Source organism: Adelges cooleyi, unplaced genomic scaffold, assembly GCF_023614345.1.
Source record: "Adelges cooleyi isolate 19-005CV unplaced genomic scaffold, UGA_ACOO_1.1 ACOO_flye_CR_arks_rails_tigmint_CR_PRNA_192, whole genome shotgun sequence".
NCBI lineage: Eukaryota > Metazoa > Arthropoda > Insecta > Hemiptera > Adelgidae > Adelges > Adelges cooleyi.
Window position 1 is genome coordinate 41,505 of NW_026095852.1, and position 20,151 is coordinate 61,655.

The 20,151-nt window shown below is 29.9% G+C and overlaps 1 protein-coding gene and 2 long non-coding RNA genes across 3 annotated transcripts; all 3 read left to right on the forward strand.

Moving 5' to 3' along the window:
* Positions 1 to 4,099: 4,099 nt before the first annotated feature.
* LOC126833169 (uncharacterized) lies at positions 4,100 to 10,532 on the forward strand. The gene is made up of 4 exons (XR_007684902.1): positions 4,100 to 4,147; positions 4,791 to 4,916; positions 5,553 to 5,761; positions 10,403 to 10,532. It is a non-coding gene; the product is annotated as an uncharacterized LOC126833169 (long non-coding RNA).
* Positions 10,533 to 12,470: 1,938 nt separating this feature from the next.
* LOC126833170 (uncharacterized) lies at positions 12,471 to 12,967 on the forward strand. Its single transcript, XR_007684903.1, has 3 exons — positions 12,471 to 12,603; positions 12,659 to 12,798; positions 12,855 to 12,967. It is a non-coding gene; the product is annotated as an uncharacterized LOC126833170 (long non-coding RNA).
* A 3,858-nt stretch (positions 12,968 to 16,825) lies between these two features.
* On the forward strand, positions 16,826 to 19,196 carry LOC126833168 (uncharacterized). The gene is made up of 4 exons (XM_050564313.1): positions 16,826 to 17,575; positions 18,137 to 18,345; positions 18,810 to 19,002; positions 19,107 to 19,196. The coding sequence occupies exons 1-4, from the start codon at positions 17,258 to 17,260 to the stop codon at positions 19,182 to 19,184; spliced, it is 798 nt and encodes a 265-aa protein (XP_050420270.1). The 5' UTR covers positions 16,826 to 17,257; the 3' UTR covers positions 19,185 to 19,196.
* Positions 19,197 to 20,151: the final 955 nt, after the last annotated feature.

The window sequence follows — 20,151 nt, forward strand, 5'->3', positions numbered from 1 at the left end:
GGTTTTTCATTCACGACTTGTTCCTTCTCGTCGTCAACCTGTGTAACACTTTCGCTTATGCTAACTTCATTTGTATTTATTATTTCCTTAGTGAATATAACGTCCGGCAATCATTTACCGTTTTCGTATCATTAAAATAAACCCTGTACCCGCGCTTGTCAATAGAATATCCAACGAAAATACCGCTTCTAGACTTGGCATCTAACTTTTGACGTTTTTCCTTGGGTACATGTACATACACTTTATTTCCAAAAACTCTTAAGTGATTTATGTCAGGCAATTTATTATAATACAACTCATTTGGATTTTTATTATTAATTGAGCTTTTACCTGTGAGATTCAAAGTATAATTAGCGTATGATATACTTTCTGCCCATAATGATAAATCCATATTTCTGGAATATAAAATTGATCGACCAGCCTCCACCAACGTACGATTTTCGCGTTCTGAAGAATTCTGTTGTGGTGTGTAGGCTATTGTTTTCTGATGACGGATTCCATACTTGTTTAATATTCCTAAAACCTGTTTATTAACAAACTCTCCGCCGTTGTCCGAACGTATTGCTATTATTTTATTACCTGTCTCATTTTTAAAACATTTAATAAACAATTCAAGTTTGTCTTTAACTTCATTTTTATGTTTTAAGAAATATACAGTTCTAAAGTGTGAAAAATCATCTTTAAAAACAAGATAATATTTTGACCCGCCTAGAGAATCTGTCTGGAAAGGTCCACAAAGATCAGTAAATATTAATTCTCCCACTTTTTGTGATTTGTCCGTACGACTTTGAAATGATTTTCTACTATGTTTACCCATAATACATGCCTCGCATGTGAAGTTATTGTCACTCTCCACCTTAATATTATGTTTAAGTAAACAACTTCTTACGTAACCAATGTTTTGATGTGCCATACGTTCGTGCCACAGTGTTAATGAACCCGCTACTACGGCCGTTGCTTCTGGCTGCACATCGTTGACGAAACCCGTTTTGTTAATTGGCTGGTTCTGTATTCTAATATTAACATTATACAAGCCATTTTTGCGTACCGCTTCACAAACGATCTTGTTGTTTAGTAAAAATACACATTTTTTATTATCTGACTTCATTTTTATGCCCTTGTCCAACGTAGAACCAACACTGAATAAATTATATTTTAGTTCAGGTACATAATAAACATTAGTCATAAAATTATTATACTGATTATTTCTAACATAACATATAATATTGATTTGACCAGAACCTTGCGCATATAAAATAGTGCCATCGCCTATTTTCACTTTAATTGGTGATTTAAATTGATTATAATGAACATACCAATTTTTATGTCCCGTCATATGATTAGTAGCACCAGAGTCTAGATACCAGTTATCCGATTCTTGTTCTGTGAATAACAGTTCACTGTAAAAAGCTTGTCCTATTTCACTTGATTGTGACGAATTTCCCTTGGCATCGTCTTGGTCTTTTTTATACTTCCTGCAGTCCTTTTTGAAATGACCGCCCTTTTTGCAATAAAAACAGGGTCCTATCTTTTTAGTACCCACATTTGGATTCCCAACTTTCCGTTAACCAAATTTTTCACTGCCTGTCTTTTTAGAAAATTTCTTCTGGAACTTTCTAACAGTTAAAGCATTATTTTCTTCTACAGATTCAACTACCGAACTACCTTGATACATTCTCGACTCCTCAATAAGTAACCGAGATGTTAGTTCATTTAAATTCTTACTTTCTAGCTGCATTGAGTCCCATGCACTGTAAAAATGTTTATACTCCGATGGCAAAGTCATTAGAATTTTCGTCATAAGCATAGATTCTGTGACTGGTTGTCCCATCAAACTAAGTTGATTCTGTAGGTTTTGCAATTTGGTAATATGCGTCGACATATCGTCAGCCGAGTCCTTTACGTAACTGAAAAATTTATGTTGTATTAAATGTATACTCGCCTCGTTTTTCTGCTCATAGACAGCGAGTAATTTTGTCCACATTTCATACGATGTTTTACAGTTAATCAGGTATTGCATTGGACCGTTGTCAACCGATGTTACTATCAGTTTTTGGCATTTAGAGTCAGCCCGTTGCCAATATAATAGATCCTCTTTATATCTTTTCTGGGCGTCAGCTTCTTTGCTTGTTAGCACTGGTTTTGTATACTCTCCTGTAATTAAACTACCCAACTCATATGAAGTTAGTATTACCTTCATCTGAAATTTCCAAAGTGTCCAACCTTCAATATTGCATAGCTTGGCAATCTTTATTGATTCTTCCATATCAATAGATGACGTACTTGTATAGTACTCTTGAACGACTTTGATAAATGTATATCCAATATACACTTCGTCAGGTGCTGCTTAATTACTATAATTCACTTACTTGGTGATCTTAAAAAAAAATTGTGTTCTTCAAATACTTGACTCTCGATGTCCGGTGTGCCTTTGACTGTTTGTCTGAGTGTCTGGGCGCATAACCTGTTGTAATACTATACATAAATATAGTATCAGAGTGCGAGTAGTAGTAGATGATAATCAAGTATTCAACACAAATAATGTTATTACAATAATAGATATATTATACATATAATATATACAACACAGTGAAACAATAATACACTAGTAATATGTATAAACTGAATAGAAATACTGAGCCCCGAGCCCTTAGATCAAATGCTATTTATATTAACCCACAAGGTTGCACGCGTCTACATATACACGTGTGCTTACAAAAACAACTTTGTTTTTCTATAACATTTCCTGGTTAACAACTACGTATTTTTATTATACAGATAAACAACATATTTATATATTGTGAAATACTTCTTGATATATAGAATATTAATTATTATTCCAACAGTTGCTCACTGTGAGTATAAATAAACAAATCATTAAGTATCTATAGTATTATGTATATATATATATATATATATATAGCGGTCGTGTAAAAGGTTACTTAAGGTCACGTTAATTTGTAATAGTACAAAAAAGTTTTATTCCATTTACTCGACATAACAATTTGGAACACGTTTTACTTTTATAAAAAAACATTTTAAATGTTATAATATGCATTTCAAAGAATTTAGAGATTTAATTTTAAACAACTTTTTGCAAATATCGCCTACCGTAACAGCGACTGAAGTAGACTCTTATCACCCACGCTTAGAATTATTTTATCTACTTAACTCATTTAGTTTACTAAATGACCAATCAAACCCCGTTGTTTATAATTTCAATGCATGCAATTTCAATGATATTATTAGTTTCTTGGCCAATATCGATATAGTCCTTAATCTTATTAGTTTGCATTTAGATGCAGCGATCTCCAAATTTTACGAAATTTTAAACCATTTTGTGAGTTTTTAATTTTTACAATGACTTCGTGTTCGGTACAATTTTGCGAAACAAAAATGTCAAAAACATAAAATAGCATTAGCTATTTTATTTTTCCAACTGATCCGCAAAGGTAAGCATTTATAATTATTTTATTTTATAATAGATCTTATAATTTTCAACTTATATATATATATATATGTATACAGTAATTTACTGTGTAAGGTGTAAAAAATGGTTAGAGAGTTGTCAAGCGACACACCTCTACCATAAAGATCCTATGATTTTGTCAAAAAGTTATCGGGTATGTGGATATGAATTATTATTTATTAATGATATTTTGTTATTGAAATTAAAATTATTGCCCTTGGATACGTCGTACTATATAGTGTGTAAGATAATATAAAACAACTGTAATAGTAAGAATAATATTATTATCGTTATGGTTAATTATATTTATAAAATGTTTAGTAAATACAAGAGAAACATTCTGTTTAACTCAATTATTTAACAAATGCGAAAGCCCGCGAACACGTTTAAAAACAAATTCCCCTCAGACGGTCACACTGATTTTGGCGGGCCAATCATAGAGCCTTATTTGCAATCCTATTGTTAAAGGCCCGAGTGAACAATCTGTTTTCATATAATCTGTGATTATACCATCAATTGAAATTTTACAAGAAATGTAAAGAATGATGTTAGGAACAACTAGTTTACCGATAAGAAACAATCCTGATAAAGCCCATGTGTTTTTATTTGCGATTTTCTGTTAACACCATACACACTTTTATTTACCGTGTTTTGAAATAACTTTTTTTTCGAAATAAGGTAAGTATAATCTTTTATATTTTGTTTTAAATCAACAGAGTATAGTGTAAGCTTTATTTTCATGTATACTTACTGTCTATTACTTAAGTTTAAATAGTAACATATTAGGTTGGAATATTAAATAATTACCAAGTTCAATATTATCTTTCTATTTTGGTGATAATTATTTGTTGATCAAGAAAAATTTAACTTTCAGTAAAGATAACTACTAAAAATTCGTGATTCTCCGATCCCACAATGTTAGCTATATTATTATTTTAATTTACATTAAAAATGTACGATTATTCGTTAAAATAATATTTTAATTTAATTATTATTTCCATACCTATTATTCAACATAATCTCCCAGGATTGAACCTGGGCATTTTTATTAAAATAACAAGTTGTTTGAAATTATTTCTTGGACACCTATCTGTTAATATTCTCAGCGATCTGTCCTACAAAATATAGTAGCCTAATAGCTAACCTAACCAACCAGTTGACTAAAAACAACAACGGTTAGGTTAGTTAGGTTAGGATTATAGATTTTTCTATGTTTGTTTAACTAATTGTAAAATAAGCTTACCTAAAAATATAATGATCAGGTATGATTACAATATTCGTGCACCGATGGTAATCTTAATTAAATAATTGTCGGTTACAGCAGCGAACAAAGTCAATCTAACTCATTTGTGACAAGAACATGCGACTATGGCAAAAAACACAAACAGTTTACTTATGTGCGCTCTAATCGGCCGGACCGGATAAATACAGAAAAAGCGATAACAGCGTAAGTAATGGTTTTAGGTTTTCTTTTCGTTTTAGCTGTAACTGTCCATTTTATTTGACGTTTTACAATTATTGCTCTATCCTTAAATGTTCTTTAGGCGGATAACTACTTCAAAAACATTTGTGAATTTAACAAATTTTAGTAATTATTTAAAAGTGAAAACATTTATAAATATAAATAGAAGAAGAAAAGGGGGTTTAAAAATAATGTTAATGGACCTTTATTTTATACAGCCGACTAAATAAAATATCTCCATGATGCCACTTCATCTTTCAATTATTCACTGAACAATTTTTGTTTTTTTTTTCAAAACGCCGAAAATTTTTAATAATGCTATTATGCCTGTACTCGAATTGCATCCAAATTTAGTTGTTTGAGACGGTACCCTCAAGACACACATATCACTTACAGTTTTTTAGAAATTATATTCACTATTAGACTACATGCACAAGTATTCTACTCATTCAAAAATCAATTGTGTTATTATATTTATCAACGGAACCCGTTGATAAATTGGAGGGTCGATGAATACTAGCGTTTTATTTTCGTCAGTTGCCTTCACCCTATCCTTTATAAATATATATATATATATATATATATATGAATATTAATTGTAATACCCTTAATGATTTTTAGTTGCAAGCAAATGGTACACGAATGTATTTAACCAACAAGTTGAAGATCGATGAAAATGTCGTGGAAGGAAAGTTGTTCCTGTGCCTTAACAGACCACGGTTATCGACCAGAAATTCGTCACATGGTCGTTGGGTACATCAGGGTGATTTTGGTTGGATCGTCTGGCCTGTACCACCGATGTATCTGTTTCGTAGATATGCATACAAAGTGTGAGTATATTATAGATAAACTTTACATATCGTTAGTGGTATTTAACTAATGAGTGAAATAGTAACGCATTAAGTTACTTAAGTAATATTAAATAATTTCCAAGTTAAAATAATATCTTCCTGTTTTGGTGATAATTATTTGTTGATCAAGAAAAATTTAACTTTCCGTAAAGATAATTGCGAAAAATCCGTGACTCTCCGATTCCACAATGCCGGCCATATTATTACTTCAATTTATATTGCAAATTGACGATTATTTATTAAAACAATTTTTTATTTAATTTTTCATTTCCATACCTGTTATTCAACCTAATCTAGGGGATTCAAAAAATATATGTGAATTAAAAAAAAAAATTAACGAATTTTAGTAATTATTTAAAAGTGTAAACATTTTAAAATCAAAAGAGAAGAAGAAAAGGGGGGTTTAAAAATACCGTTTATGCACCTTTATTTTATACAGCTGACTAAATAATATAGCTTCATGATGACACTTCATCTTTCGACTAATCACTGAATTTTTTTTTTTTTTTTTTACGCCGAAAAAATTGAGTAATGCTAATTATACCTGTACTCGAATTGCACCTAAATATAGTTGTTTGGGAGGGTACCTCAGGTCGCACATATCACCTACAGTTTTTTTAGAAATTATATTCACTATTAAACTATATGCACGACTATTTTGCACTCATTCTAAAAATCGATTTTATTATAATTTTATCGAGTTATAAATATAAAGTTATTATACTTATTCGGTGTGTTATGTCAAGAATATAAATTGAGTTAAATAACATTTCTTATACTTGTATTTGATTAACTAATCTTATTATGATAGAGAATATAAAATAGATTTACATTAAATATTTTTAAATATTGCAACATTTACAAGGATACTATAACAATTGAGACAAATTGTTTGTAAAGACGATCCAGGTGATTAAACCAAATATGTACTTCTTTTACATGTTTATTAAAGAATAGATAACATTTAGTAGGTGTTATTGTTTTTAAATTAATCAGGTAAGGAAAACCAAAACATGTTTCGAAACAATCGTCATTAAATATTTCAAACAGGTTCTGTATTTTAAATAAAAGTATTCGGTATTCGGTTTCTAAAATAATATTCACAAACGATATTGAAATTTACTCAATGTTAGCTTTACAAGTAGATCAATGTACAATACAATGATTTGCATACAATCAAATTGTAAACATCAATTTAGTATTTACGAAAAAAAAAAAATTGTTAAAAGATGAAGTGGCATACTTACAATTTTTTTTTTTTCAGAACGCCGAAACATTTGAGTAATACTAATTATGTCTGGACTCAAATTGCATCCAACTTTAGTTGTTTGAGAAGGTATCTCAAGTCATACATATCACTTACAGCTTTGTAAATAAATTAGCCCTAAATTTTACTTATGGTATATATAAATACAGATTGTAAATATTTAAAAAAAAAAATGTATAAAGAAAATTATTTAAAAAATGCAAAAAATACAATAGGTCAAACCAAAATTATTTTTTTAAAAATTACTTTTTTGATTTTTTTTCTTGTACTAGTTTTCTAGCATTCTTTAATTGATAATAGCTAAAATTAAAGATATAAAATTGCAATAATTTAACTTATTAAAAAACTGTTAGTCCACTGGACACCGGCCTGTCACCGTTGTGCCTACATCCCCACAATAAATTACAAGTGGTTTATTTGTAGAATTCAGTAATAATTATAGTCTGTAATAACCGTTAAAACTAAAATACTCATTAACTGGAACCTTGCATAGTTTATGTCATACATATTGGCAGCTTGCAACAGTTTTTAAAAAATAATGAGTAATTAAGTATGAATAATAATAAATGTTACTGAATGTGTTGTATCTACAATTGATACTAGTAACCTTGAACCCAATTTTTGCAAGTTAAAACACCGATAATATAAGTATACATATATCATTAAGGAACCCTTAATTGTGAACTCAATGAAGAGTAGAGACTGTGTACACATTATGACTTCCAGTTTTTTAGAAATTATATTCACTTACAGACTTCATGCACAAATTAAACTCATTTTAAAAATCAATTGTGTTTTAATTTTATATAATTATAAAAATAAAGTTAAATATTAAGTAAATATAAAATATAATTATAAAGTTAAATTAGGTGTGTTATGTCAAGAATATATCTTCGATGGTTGGTCAAAACGTGATAAGTCAAAATTATCAACTTTTCAGGAGGATTATCTAAACATTCACAAGTTCCATGTAGATCCAAGTTCCATTAAAAATTGCATAATAGATGCACACAAAATATTTGTAAAGAATGCATTATGAAACAAGGATACTATAACAAAAAGATTCATCTTATATATATTTTTAAAAATGACATGCAAACTTGCCCGATATAACTTGGTTTTATATGTTTAACTTTAAGGACCGAACCCTACACAACGACTTAAAACTTCCAACAATACCTGATCTAGCTACCCAATTCTATAAAAACTTTCACAACAACACTTTCAATCACTAAAATTACGATAGTTAAAAAAAAACAAAAATTTACAACCCAATCCCAACTGTGTGACACTAATAGTGTAGGTATCTCTATATTAGCATACATTATTTTATCAAGCTGGATTTGTCATGCAATATCATGCTAACTACATTCGTCACCGCTGGGTGGCGGACCGCATCTCTTACCTTAGTCCGTCAGGTCGCGGGTCGGCAACGCGAACCGGTCGCCGCCGCCGTTAGCTGACCACTACTTCCTATGTGGATACCGTTTCGACGATACATTTTGTTAAAAAAAACCATATGTTTATTTTGTTCAAATAAATTTATCCGTAATAACTGAACACCAGTGTACCCTTTATTTCAACCCCCATCTATCTCGACCACAACAAACTATACTGTTTCTCTAAACTAATAATAATCAATTCATTTTTCTAACAGCGATAGAGTGTAATATTCTTTGTTTCAAATTGCACATACCGTAATGATTATCCTGCAGAATCTCAATAAAATTGTTTTATTTAAATTACGAATATACAAAACCAATAATTAATTTAATTTACTAATAAAAATAATTGGAACAAATCGACTTTACCACCCCAGACCCGAATTTCGATTTTTTTTTTTCAATCAATTTGTTTTTTAATGCTAAAAACGATGGCACAAAAAACAAATAAGGACAGGTAGTGTAGATAGTAGATAATCTCTTGTTTTGTTCAGAAAAATCACCTAAAATAGGTTTCGAACTAATTAGAATGTCATACGTAAGTATAGTCTCTACGTGTTAACACGTATTATTTTCACTTAGTTCTCTTTCTTTCTTTTATTTAAAAAAAAATGAGTTGAGTTAAATTTATTTAATATTTACAAATTGTTTGAATTTGAAACCAGAACTCAAACTAACGTAAATGTTTTAAATATGTGTCAAACTTGGACACTAATACATTAGGAAGGCGATTACAAATAAACAAGGAGTCATATTATGAACATTTGTGAACGTAACAATAATATTGATGGCTTTATTTGGAGGTAATTTTTTTCACAACAAACTTAATTTACCGGACACTTTTTTGTTTAGAAATTAATTTGATACAAAGCGTCATATTTAATTTTTTCTTTTCAATATTTCTATAAAACAAAATGCAATTTAATTCCATATTACAAATTTTGTTTTTATCAAATTATTAAAATAAAATATAGATTACCTTACATTTATTTATCTAATATTATATAACCGTATATAATTACATTTTTTGACAATTTGTCCAATACTTAAATGGTAAGGGGAACGAAAAATGTTAAATACTAAGTTGCAAATAATATACAATATTTGGCAAAAATTAATTTAAGTGCCATTTTTAGTATGCCAACTACTTCTAAGGTAAATAAATATTAAGTATTTCTAATTATGATACTTTTAAAGATTTATTTTCCAAGTTATGGTGGAAGTCTGATAAAAAATTACTTTTGTAGAAGTCATTTTATGGCATATCAATTGGATGGATTCCATTTTTGTTTTTATGTAAAACTTAATATTTTTTATTTAGCAATTAGAAAATCATCTGTCGTAATAGAAAACTACTTATAGACAAGTAAAAAAAATAAATGCTTATCAGTAAATGACTTGTCGTTTTAGTATTTATTTTTAAAAACTGATGCGTTCTATTATACTTTATAGTTAGAAGACATTTTTTATTATTAGAACATTAAAGTTAAATATTTTTAATTTTAACTTGAATATTGTGTTTTTACCTGGTGCGTTGATTGAAACGACATACACTTCTTGTACAGTTAACTAGTTTTGTATTGTGTTAAAAAAAAATATTTCACATCTAAGGCATTATCTGGTTTTTCAATTTTTTAGTTAACCGCTCTATGTTTTGATAATATTAAATAAATAGAAACATGTAATAGCAAAAAATTCAAATATTGAAAGACATTTTGACTAGTTCAAAACAAAACTAAGTAATTGGCTACCTAATATTTAAGCAAACACTTGGAACGACTATAATGGTTTTTTAATTAAAATAAATTTGATAATCAACCATAAAGCTTTAGTTTATCAGTTAATTTTTTTTGCTTTGGTGTATATTTTATTTATACATTTTTTTTATAATAAACTAACTGGTTATTATAGGAACCCTCAAAATTGAACGAGGGAGGAAGTAGGGATTGTCTGGTCCCTGGCAGCGACGGCGGTGGTGCCATTAGACGTGATCGAGGACGTAGGCATTACAGTCGGCCTAACCCGTGCACAGCCGCCTTTAATGGAGCCACATTGAACGACCAGGTGGTTGTGTACTCTGGGCCGGTGATAAGGCCTTCGTCCTCGTCGCGGCGCAACCGTCGAGGTATCTGGAAAACCCCACGTAGTAAACATAAGTGACATTTATAAATATTAGAAACATTTTCTTTTCTACATTTAATTTGATTGATGTTTTAGGCTGTTACCAGTAGTGTGGGGTCGCTGGCCACCTCGCCAGGAACTGCTCGGCATCAGGTCCGTTGGCAACTCATTCTGGCAGTCCTACACTAAGTCCTGCTGGGGTGTCTCAGGTATTGATGTCACCATGGCCGTCACTGAACGATCAGTCGGAGTGGACGAGTGATTGTTTCAGAGCGACGACGGAGACAGCAACATCTGGGACACCGAATGGGTCGACAACGGACTTGACGACCATTGTGACCCATTTGGATATTAACAATCAGACGAGACAATCCACAACAGGAAGTCTAGACGGAGGACAGTGATCAAAATTATTTGTCTATAAGGTAAGATAAATTTATGTGCAGGATAATTTAATAATACAATTTCTTTTAAAAACCATTGAAACTTCATTATTTTTCTATTATAAAATAATAAAAAATTAACTATAACTTTAGAGAACATTCATTTATTTTCCAAAGAAAAATAGTGTTTTTTCCATAACCCTCTCATATTTATATATATATATATATATATACTTTCTTGTGTTAACATTTACAATAATACTTTATAAGTAATAAGTATTGTATTTGAATTTTTTTTGTTTTTTAGTGCTCTGTCCTCCGGCTAGACTTCCTGTTTTTTTATATATATATAAAAAAAAAAATACAAAAAAATTATATTTTGTGATTTGTTAACTTATAAGACTGAGATGTTGAATACTGTTAGGAATTTGTTTTATTTGTTTAAATTGTTTTAAAACACAATGATTTCCATTGTTTTCATGTGTGTTTATACAAAGCAGAATGTTAAATACTGTTCTGTTAGATCTCGTACCTATTTTGATTTTATTTACTTGTTATTTTTCTTATATTGATATTTTTTAAACTTATATAAGAATTTGTAAGTAAAATACAATGATTTTTATGTGTCATAATGTTTCCATATTTTCATAAATAGATTAAAAATAGTAGGAATGTAGTTTTTAGACGGGCCAAAAAACCATTTTGTAGAAAATTATCCAAAGTTTTAGATTAAATAATTAATTGATGAGTACTGGTGATACTCAGTAGCTATTTCATAAAATAATTGAGTGCATTTTTGATACTCAAGTCGAGCGTGGCAAGTGTATGTGAGAAGCATATTTGATACACAAAGCGCTTGTAGCAGGTTCAAAAAAAAAATTAAAGTCCGTCTAAACACAATAAACTGTGCATCATATAAGATACTCAAGACGAGTTTGGCAATTCTACTGAAATTGATAAGGCAGTTAACTTGTTAAAAAAATACAATTTTTAAAATCTCCTTATTAGGTTATAGTATTATTAAAAGTTTAAATCTAACAGCCGAACAGCTAGTGGCTATAAGCACTACTAAGGATGAACACTTTAAGGAAAGAGTATCTTATACATATTAAATGACTTATAAATCAAGATATACTTTTTTAACAACAAATTATTTATTTAGGAAAATCACACGCTAGCAAACAAATTTAAAATTTGGACATTAGTGATCAAAATGATAAGCTCAGAGAGTTAACGGAAAAAAATAAGCAAAAAGATGAACGAATCGTAAGACAAATTTAAGCTAAATTATACAATACAAATTAACTATTTACATATTTTTTATTCATACAAATAGACATCACTTAAGGAACAAATTAAGGCACTGGCTCTAAAAGTATTAAACTTACAATTAGTAAGGCATTTCTTCATTAATTGTTTTGTAAATATTTATTAATAGTTACAAAAATAATATTACAATTTTTTTTTAGGAAAACCCTGTTTTGAGCCTTAACTACGAAGAGTTTTAAGTGATTCATTGGGTCTAACAAATTGGATTCTATTATTGACCAATTAAGTTTGTTAAAATTAGGCAATAATGAGAAAAAAAACGTGAATATAGCAACAAACGTAAGTCAAAATATTAACTTATAATTAAATTATTATTAAACAATATTACAATTAGTGCGATGAATGGTGGTGCCCCTGCCCCCGAGCTTCAGCGAGGTGTTACATGATTTAGATTTAAAAAGATTAACTGATTCAGATGCTCGAACAATCAAACTAGCGAAAAGTGGTTTTCGCTATTGGTCAAGTGGATTAGAGGTAAATAGAAAACTAATAATTCCACATAGAATTTACAATTTTTTTTTTTTTTTTAGATGAGATACTGCAAAGAGGACCGCAAGAGTGGTAATGTTAAATGTTTTCCCAAACCATCTAGCTGGCCAGATTCAGTTAATGCCAGCACAACTTAGTTTTCTTTAAAAAATAAAATAAATTAATAAATATAATTAAAAACATTTAACAAGTTTAATATGTACTTACTAATGTTTCACTCCTTTCTTACTCAAATACAAAATTAAGGTATTAAGATGGGTAAATCATAACTATATTAATGTTCAATAATTTTCGAAAAATGATGAAAATATGGATTTTAAACTGTAAATACTTAATTGATAAATGATAATATTTTTTCAATTGACATTGTAGCTATTGAAGATAATCTTTCTTCTGTCATAGAATTTCTAAGATAACTTTTGATGCGTTTCAAACATGAAAAATGTATTTCAACAGGTACACTTGTGGATGGTATAGTCAACTGTAGCTACATTTTGATATAACTAAATGATAATAAGTAATAACATAATTTAAGTAGTTCACTAAACGACTAGATATTATCGTGGAAACCTTAAATATTAAATTGCGATAAAAAGCCGGTTTGGTCACCGGTGGTAAAAGTTTGGTTAAGTTAGTAGCGGACTCAAGTCGTTTCTTCTTTTAGTATTGTGCAAAAGGTGCAGCAGCAAATTGGACGGCTCAAAAAGTAAGTTATCTAAAATACATACTTTGAATTAGTCTTTCGATAAAATAAGTTTCAAATAGCGGTGAGAACAAATGTTAAATTCTGTTCAGCTCGTATTATTAATAAACTATGTAGCATAATATTATTCTAAAAGACTTACACTAATTTTACATAATACAATTTATTATGAAACTGAAAATTATTTTCACACGTAATTATTTGAACTAATTTCATTACTTTGGTAATTTTTCCCAGTTTTTTTTTTTTCAAATTTTCCCACTCAATTTGAAACTACTATGCATATGTACAATTTTCTCAGGTTTTAAAAAAAAAATTTTTTATTTTTTATGTTTTGGGCAACGCGAATAATTGTTATGAAAATTTAATAATACAGTGACTTATCTGATGTAACTCCATAAATATGTAGACGAACATTTTTTAAATATTTTAATTATGAATTATTAATTTGTTTCTTTTTGATATGACTGTAAAGATCCACACTGTCGCTCAAAAGTTTTTTTGATTTATCGTTACAATATAAAATTCAATATTTTTTTTATGTTGACAAATGGCTAAGTTTATATTCCACGCCTATGAAGGTCGGCGTGGCGGTGGTGGCGGTAGGGGAGGTCGAGGTAGAAGAAGGGGCGGCGGTGGCACCGGTGAGCCGAAGGCACCATTTCGAGGGCGTAAGTTGTTACTATATCGGTTAACCGATTTTCTCATATTATGTATAACCTCAACTAACCATATAATATATTTCAGGATGTAATCTGTGCACCGCCCGGGGCCACCGGCCAGCAGACTGTCTCAAGAAGAAGGGGCAGGACGGGGGTAATCAAAAAACCCCTTCTGCCTCTGCTGAAGGGGCAAATTACGCTGCTGCCTACGCCATCAATATAGACGACCCATAGACTTCACCTCCCCTAACCGCCCAGGAAGAAGAAACCACCGCCACCGATCTGGAGGAGGAGCCGTCCAATTAATAAAGTAAGATATTTTACTTAAGTACTTGAATAATATTCAAACCTGGGTTCTTTTTAATTAGGTACTTGAAACATTTACAATAAAAAATTCAAAAAATTTTTTTTTTTTATTCTGATACATTATACTATACTTTTGATTCATTAATTTTCCATTTTTTTTGGTTTTGTGTTTTCTTAGAATCTATAAACTTGATTTTTTCAAATTTCGATTTGATTTCTAATAATCGCTTTATCTTTTTTTTTTTTTATTATTACTACTTTACCCAAACATTTTAGTCGTCAATTAAAAGTTTGGAAGTCGACATTTTTTTTGTTTTTGACACCCCATTATGAATATTTTACGAGTATTCTTATAAATTGTATTTGTGTATGACATTTATTTAATAAATTTGCGACCCCCAAGCCCTCAATTACGGTCCTGTCTATGATTTAACTCTAAAAAGTCTGCATTTTCTACTTTTCTTCCAAGATAGAAATGAAAATTTTAATTTTAAAATTTCTTGCATAGAATTTATATTGATATATAATAATCTTATATTTAAATAGTACTTAATATTTAATAATATTATTACATGAATAATACATTAATTAATTATAATAAAGATTTCATAAACAACATCTGTTGAAAATTAAAAACGTTTAAAAATTTGGATTCGTTTCACATGTTCCATATTTTGGAAATTAAAATCTCATGATAGAATCAGAAATGTTTTTAGTTTTATTTTTTTTAAATAAGCAAGATATTTTTCACTGCTTTTTAAATTAGAAATAGCTGCATTTAGCAGAATATATGTTTAAAAAATATTGCAAGTTACCATAACTAGCCCAAGATTATAAAGAACAAAATTCAACACATTTGATTGAACAAAATGAGTGAAATTCCAACCCTAGTCCCTTTTAAAATAATATTTGTGAATTAAATATAAATTTTAATGTAGAAACAAGAATATAAATTTTTAATTCTAGGGGGCATTGTTTTAATATATTTTATATATATATATATTTAGACATAATTTCGATTCTAATTACCTGTGATTAACCAGTCAAAGTTGAAAGAGTAGACAATGTTTTATGTCCGGTCTTTGCATTACCCTATGTCAACAATAGAGTAATTACGTTTATTCATAATGGCGAGGTTCCGCTTTTGTTCTTACAGTTTAGTTGGCCTGCGGTTTGACAACGATATAGCGTAGTGTTTAGAAGAGCGGCTTCTAAATACTGAATAAATATTTACCTAAAAATATAATATCAGATATGATTACAATATTCGTGCACCGATGGTAATCTTAATTAAATAATTGTCGGTTACAGCAGCGAACAAAGTGAATCTAACTCATTTGCGACAACAATATGCGACTATGGCAAAGAATACCAACAGTTAAAACAGTTTACTAATGTGCGCTCTAATCGGCCGGACCGGATAAATACAGAAAAAGCGATAACAGCGTAATTAATCGTTTTAGGTTTTCTTTTCGTTTTAGCTCTAACTGTCCATTTTATTTGACGTTTTACAATTATTGCTCTATCCTTAAAAGTTCTTTAGGCGGATAACTACTTCAAAAACATTTGTGAATTTAACAAAACTTAACGAATTTTAGTTATTTTTAAAAGTGTAAACATTTCATCTTTCGACTATTCACTGAACAATTTTTGTTTTGTTTTTTTCAGAACGCCGAAAAAATTGAGTAATGCTAATTATGCCTGTACTCGAATTGCACCCAAATTTAGTTGTTTGAGAGGGTACTTCAAGTCGCACATATCACCTAAATTTTTTTTAGAAAATATATTCACTATTTAACTATATGCACGAGTATTTTGCACCCATTCTAAAAATCTATTTTATTATAATTTTGTCGAATTATAAGTATAAAGTTATTATACTCATTCGGAGTGTTATGTCAAAAATATATATTGAGTAAAAATAATATGTCCATAATAACCAGAACGTGTTATGAAACAATCGTCAATGGACCTTTATTTTATACAGCCGACTAAATAAAATTTCTCCCTGATGCCACTTCATCTTTCAATTATTCACTGAACAATTGTTGTTTTTTTTTCAGAACGCCGAAAATTTTTAGTAATGCTAATTATGCCTGTACTTGAATTGCATCCAAATTTAGTTGTTTAGAGGGTACCTCAAGTCACACATATCACTCACAGTATTTTAGAAATTTGTATTAATTGTCCCGCTCTGGAAACGAGATCGAACCAAGGATATACAAATAAAGTTGATCAATTTAGATAAATAAATGTTTTTATTTTTACTTTTTTTAAAGTGACTTATAAAAATAGTTTTTTAAAGACCTATGTGATTTAGTACTTGTTTTGCGATGACTCGTTCTGGGCCGGATTGCACTGCACCGACGGGGCGTCCGGTGTTCAGACAATGGGAAATACGACGCTATAGAAATCACAATAAAGATTATTATAGCTTATGCACACTGCTCAATTTGTATTAATTGTCCCGGTCTGGAATCGAGGTCAAACGGATATACCAACAAAGGGAACCCGTTGATAAATTGAAGGGTCGATGAATACTAGCGTTTCTCGCAGGATGGATTAATAAACGGCAATAATAGCCGGGACGACTTCGCCTGTCAAACAATTATTACTAGAGGGGTCGACTGAGGTTTGTATCACACGCCAGTTATGGTAATCGTCATTCGATCACGAAGGCTTTACTCGTTCGGTCGCGAATTTCTTTTGCCCATTTTTAGTGAATTTCCCATCATAAAAACAGTTTCGTTTGTGTGTATTCGACAACGTCATCATGTTCAAAATCTATATTGTCTTATCGGTTGCACTGCTATTGCTTTCGTTGGACATTGGTACCGCCACGGGTGGATCTGGGCTTCAACACGAATATACTCACGACGACCATGTTTATGCCGTGCTATCAGCAAACGTTGTCAACTTTACCATCGTCGATAACAACCAATACGTCGAAATTACATTGTTAGTAGAAGGCGTAGGTCTCACGAAAGATGTAATGGTGCGTACGACTTCAGCTTTTAAGGGGCGTGGATCATTATGCTTCACAGATCAACAATATAAGTATGCCGACTCCGAGAGAAACTCGTTTGAAATAGTAAGTCTGACATTTATGTTTTCAATACTTCGAATATGATTAATATCGGCTTGTACATTTTTTAAATACCATCGTACCCGTGGAGCATTACTTTTAACAAAACAATTCCAGTTAGTTTAATACTAATATACTGTTCGTTCATAAGATATAAAAACGTATAATAATATTTTTTAGTCAGTAGTTTCGTTAGGTCTAGTTTAGATGACAGTTGTATTGATAAAATACGTTGGTATACGCTTTAAACACTTGGTCGTACTGTTAAACGTAAAAATGCTGTGCTTGTGCGTTACGTTTTATTTTTCATTATGAATTTCGATAGATTTAGTTATTTCAATATGTAGTTAAAAAAAAATCAAAAATTAATTCTAAAAAGTCAAAAACATTTTTATAATTCAAATTATATTATGTAGCATTATAATTGACGTCTTATTGTAATAAAAGAAAATATAACATTTGTATATGATATTAGGCCCTCAGATCTCGTCAGTTGCCTTCGCCCTATCCTTTATATATATATATATATATATGAATATTAATTGTAATACACTTGATGATTTTTAGTTGCAAGCTAATGGTACACAAATGTATTTAACCAACAAGTTGAAGATCGATGAAAATGTCGTGGAAGGAAAGTTGTTCCTGTGCCTTAACAGACCACGGTTATCGACCAGAAATTCGTCACATGGTCGTTGGGTACATCAGGGTGATTTTGGTTGGATCGTCTGGCCTGTACCACCGATGTATCTGTTTAGTAGATATGCATACGAAGTGTGAGTATGTTATAGATAAACTTTACAGTAGTAGTATTTCACTAATGAGTGAAATAGTAACGCATTAAGTTACTTAAGGAATATTAAATAATTACCAAGTTCAAATAATATCTTCCTGTTTTGGTGATAATTATTTGTTGATCAAGAAAAGTTTAACTTTCCGTAAAGGTAATTGCGAAAAATCCGTGACTCCGATTCCACAAAGCTGGCTATTTTAATATTTCAATTTATATTGAAAATTGACGATTATTATTTAAGACAATTTTTTATTTAAATTGTCATTTCCATACCTGTTATTCAACCTAATCGCATAGGATTGAACCTGGGCAATTTTTATTTAAATAACAAGTTGTTTGAAATTATTAATTGAACATCTTTTTGTTAATATAATGCTCAGGTTCGATTACAATATTCGTGCACCGATGGTAATCATTAATCTTGATTAAATAATTGTCGGTTTACAGCACTGAACCTGCAAGTGAATCTAACTCATTTGAGACAACAACAAGCGACTATGGAAAAAAATACAAACATCGCGGTAACAAGTTACATTTTTTAAATGACACGGCTTGGTCCTATACAAAAATGAACCGGACGAACACTTTAGTCACCGGTAATGGCCTCAGGTGCAAATTCCTCGTCAAAGCCGTTAAAAAGGTATACTTTTTTTTACGCTCGAGTCTCGTTCAGTCAAACATCAGAAAACTATCAGATTCTATAAATTAACTCATATATGTTTTTTACAATCACCTTTTTTTCAGCCAAACGTATTGGACGACTACAGCAAGTCGGAACCCTCAAACCTTCAGCGTGAAACAGTTTATTTATGTGAGCACTAGTCGGCCGTAGCGGAGAAATACAGAAAAAGCGATAATAGATGTAAGTAAAGGTTTTAGGTTTTCTTTTCGTTTTAGCTGTAACTGTCCATTTTATTTGACGTTTTACAATTATTTCCCTAGCCTTAAGTGTTCTTCAGGCGGTTAACTACTTTTGTGAATTTAAAAAAAAAATTAACGAATTTTAGTAATTATTTAAAAGTGTAAACATTTAAAAATCATAATAGAAGAAGAAAAGGGGGTTTAAAAATACCGTTTTTGCACCTTTATTTTATACAGCTGACTAAAAATATAGCTTCATGATGCCACTTCATCATTCGACTATTCACTGAACAATTTTTGTTTTTTTTTTCAGAACGCCGAAAAAATTGAGTAATGCTAATTATATGCCTGTACTGGAATTGCACCCAAATTTAGTTGTTTGAGAGGGTACCTCAAGTCGCACATATCACCTAAATTTTTTTTAGAAATTATATTCACTATTAAACTATATGCACGACTATTTTGCACTCATTCTAAAAATCGATTTTATTATAATTTTATGGAATTATAAATATAAAATTATTATACTTATTCGGTGTGTTATGTCAAAAATATATATTGAGTAAAAATAATATGTCTTATACTTGTATTTGATTACCTAATTTAGTTATAATAGAAAATTATAAAATAGATTAACATTAAATATTTTTAAAGATTGCAACATTCACAAGGACACTATAACAATTGAGACAAATTGTTTGTAAAGACGATCCAGGTGATTTAAACGCAATATTTACTTCTTTTACATGTTTATTAAAGAATAGATAACATTAAGTAGGTGTTATTGTATTTAAATTAATTAATGTTTAATTAATTAATGTTTTGAAACAATCGTCATTAAATATTTCAAAAAAGGTTCTGTATTTTATATAAAAGTATTCGGTATTCGGTTTCTAAAATAATATTCACAAACGATATTGAAATTTAC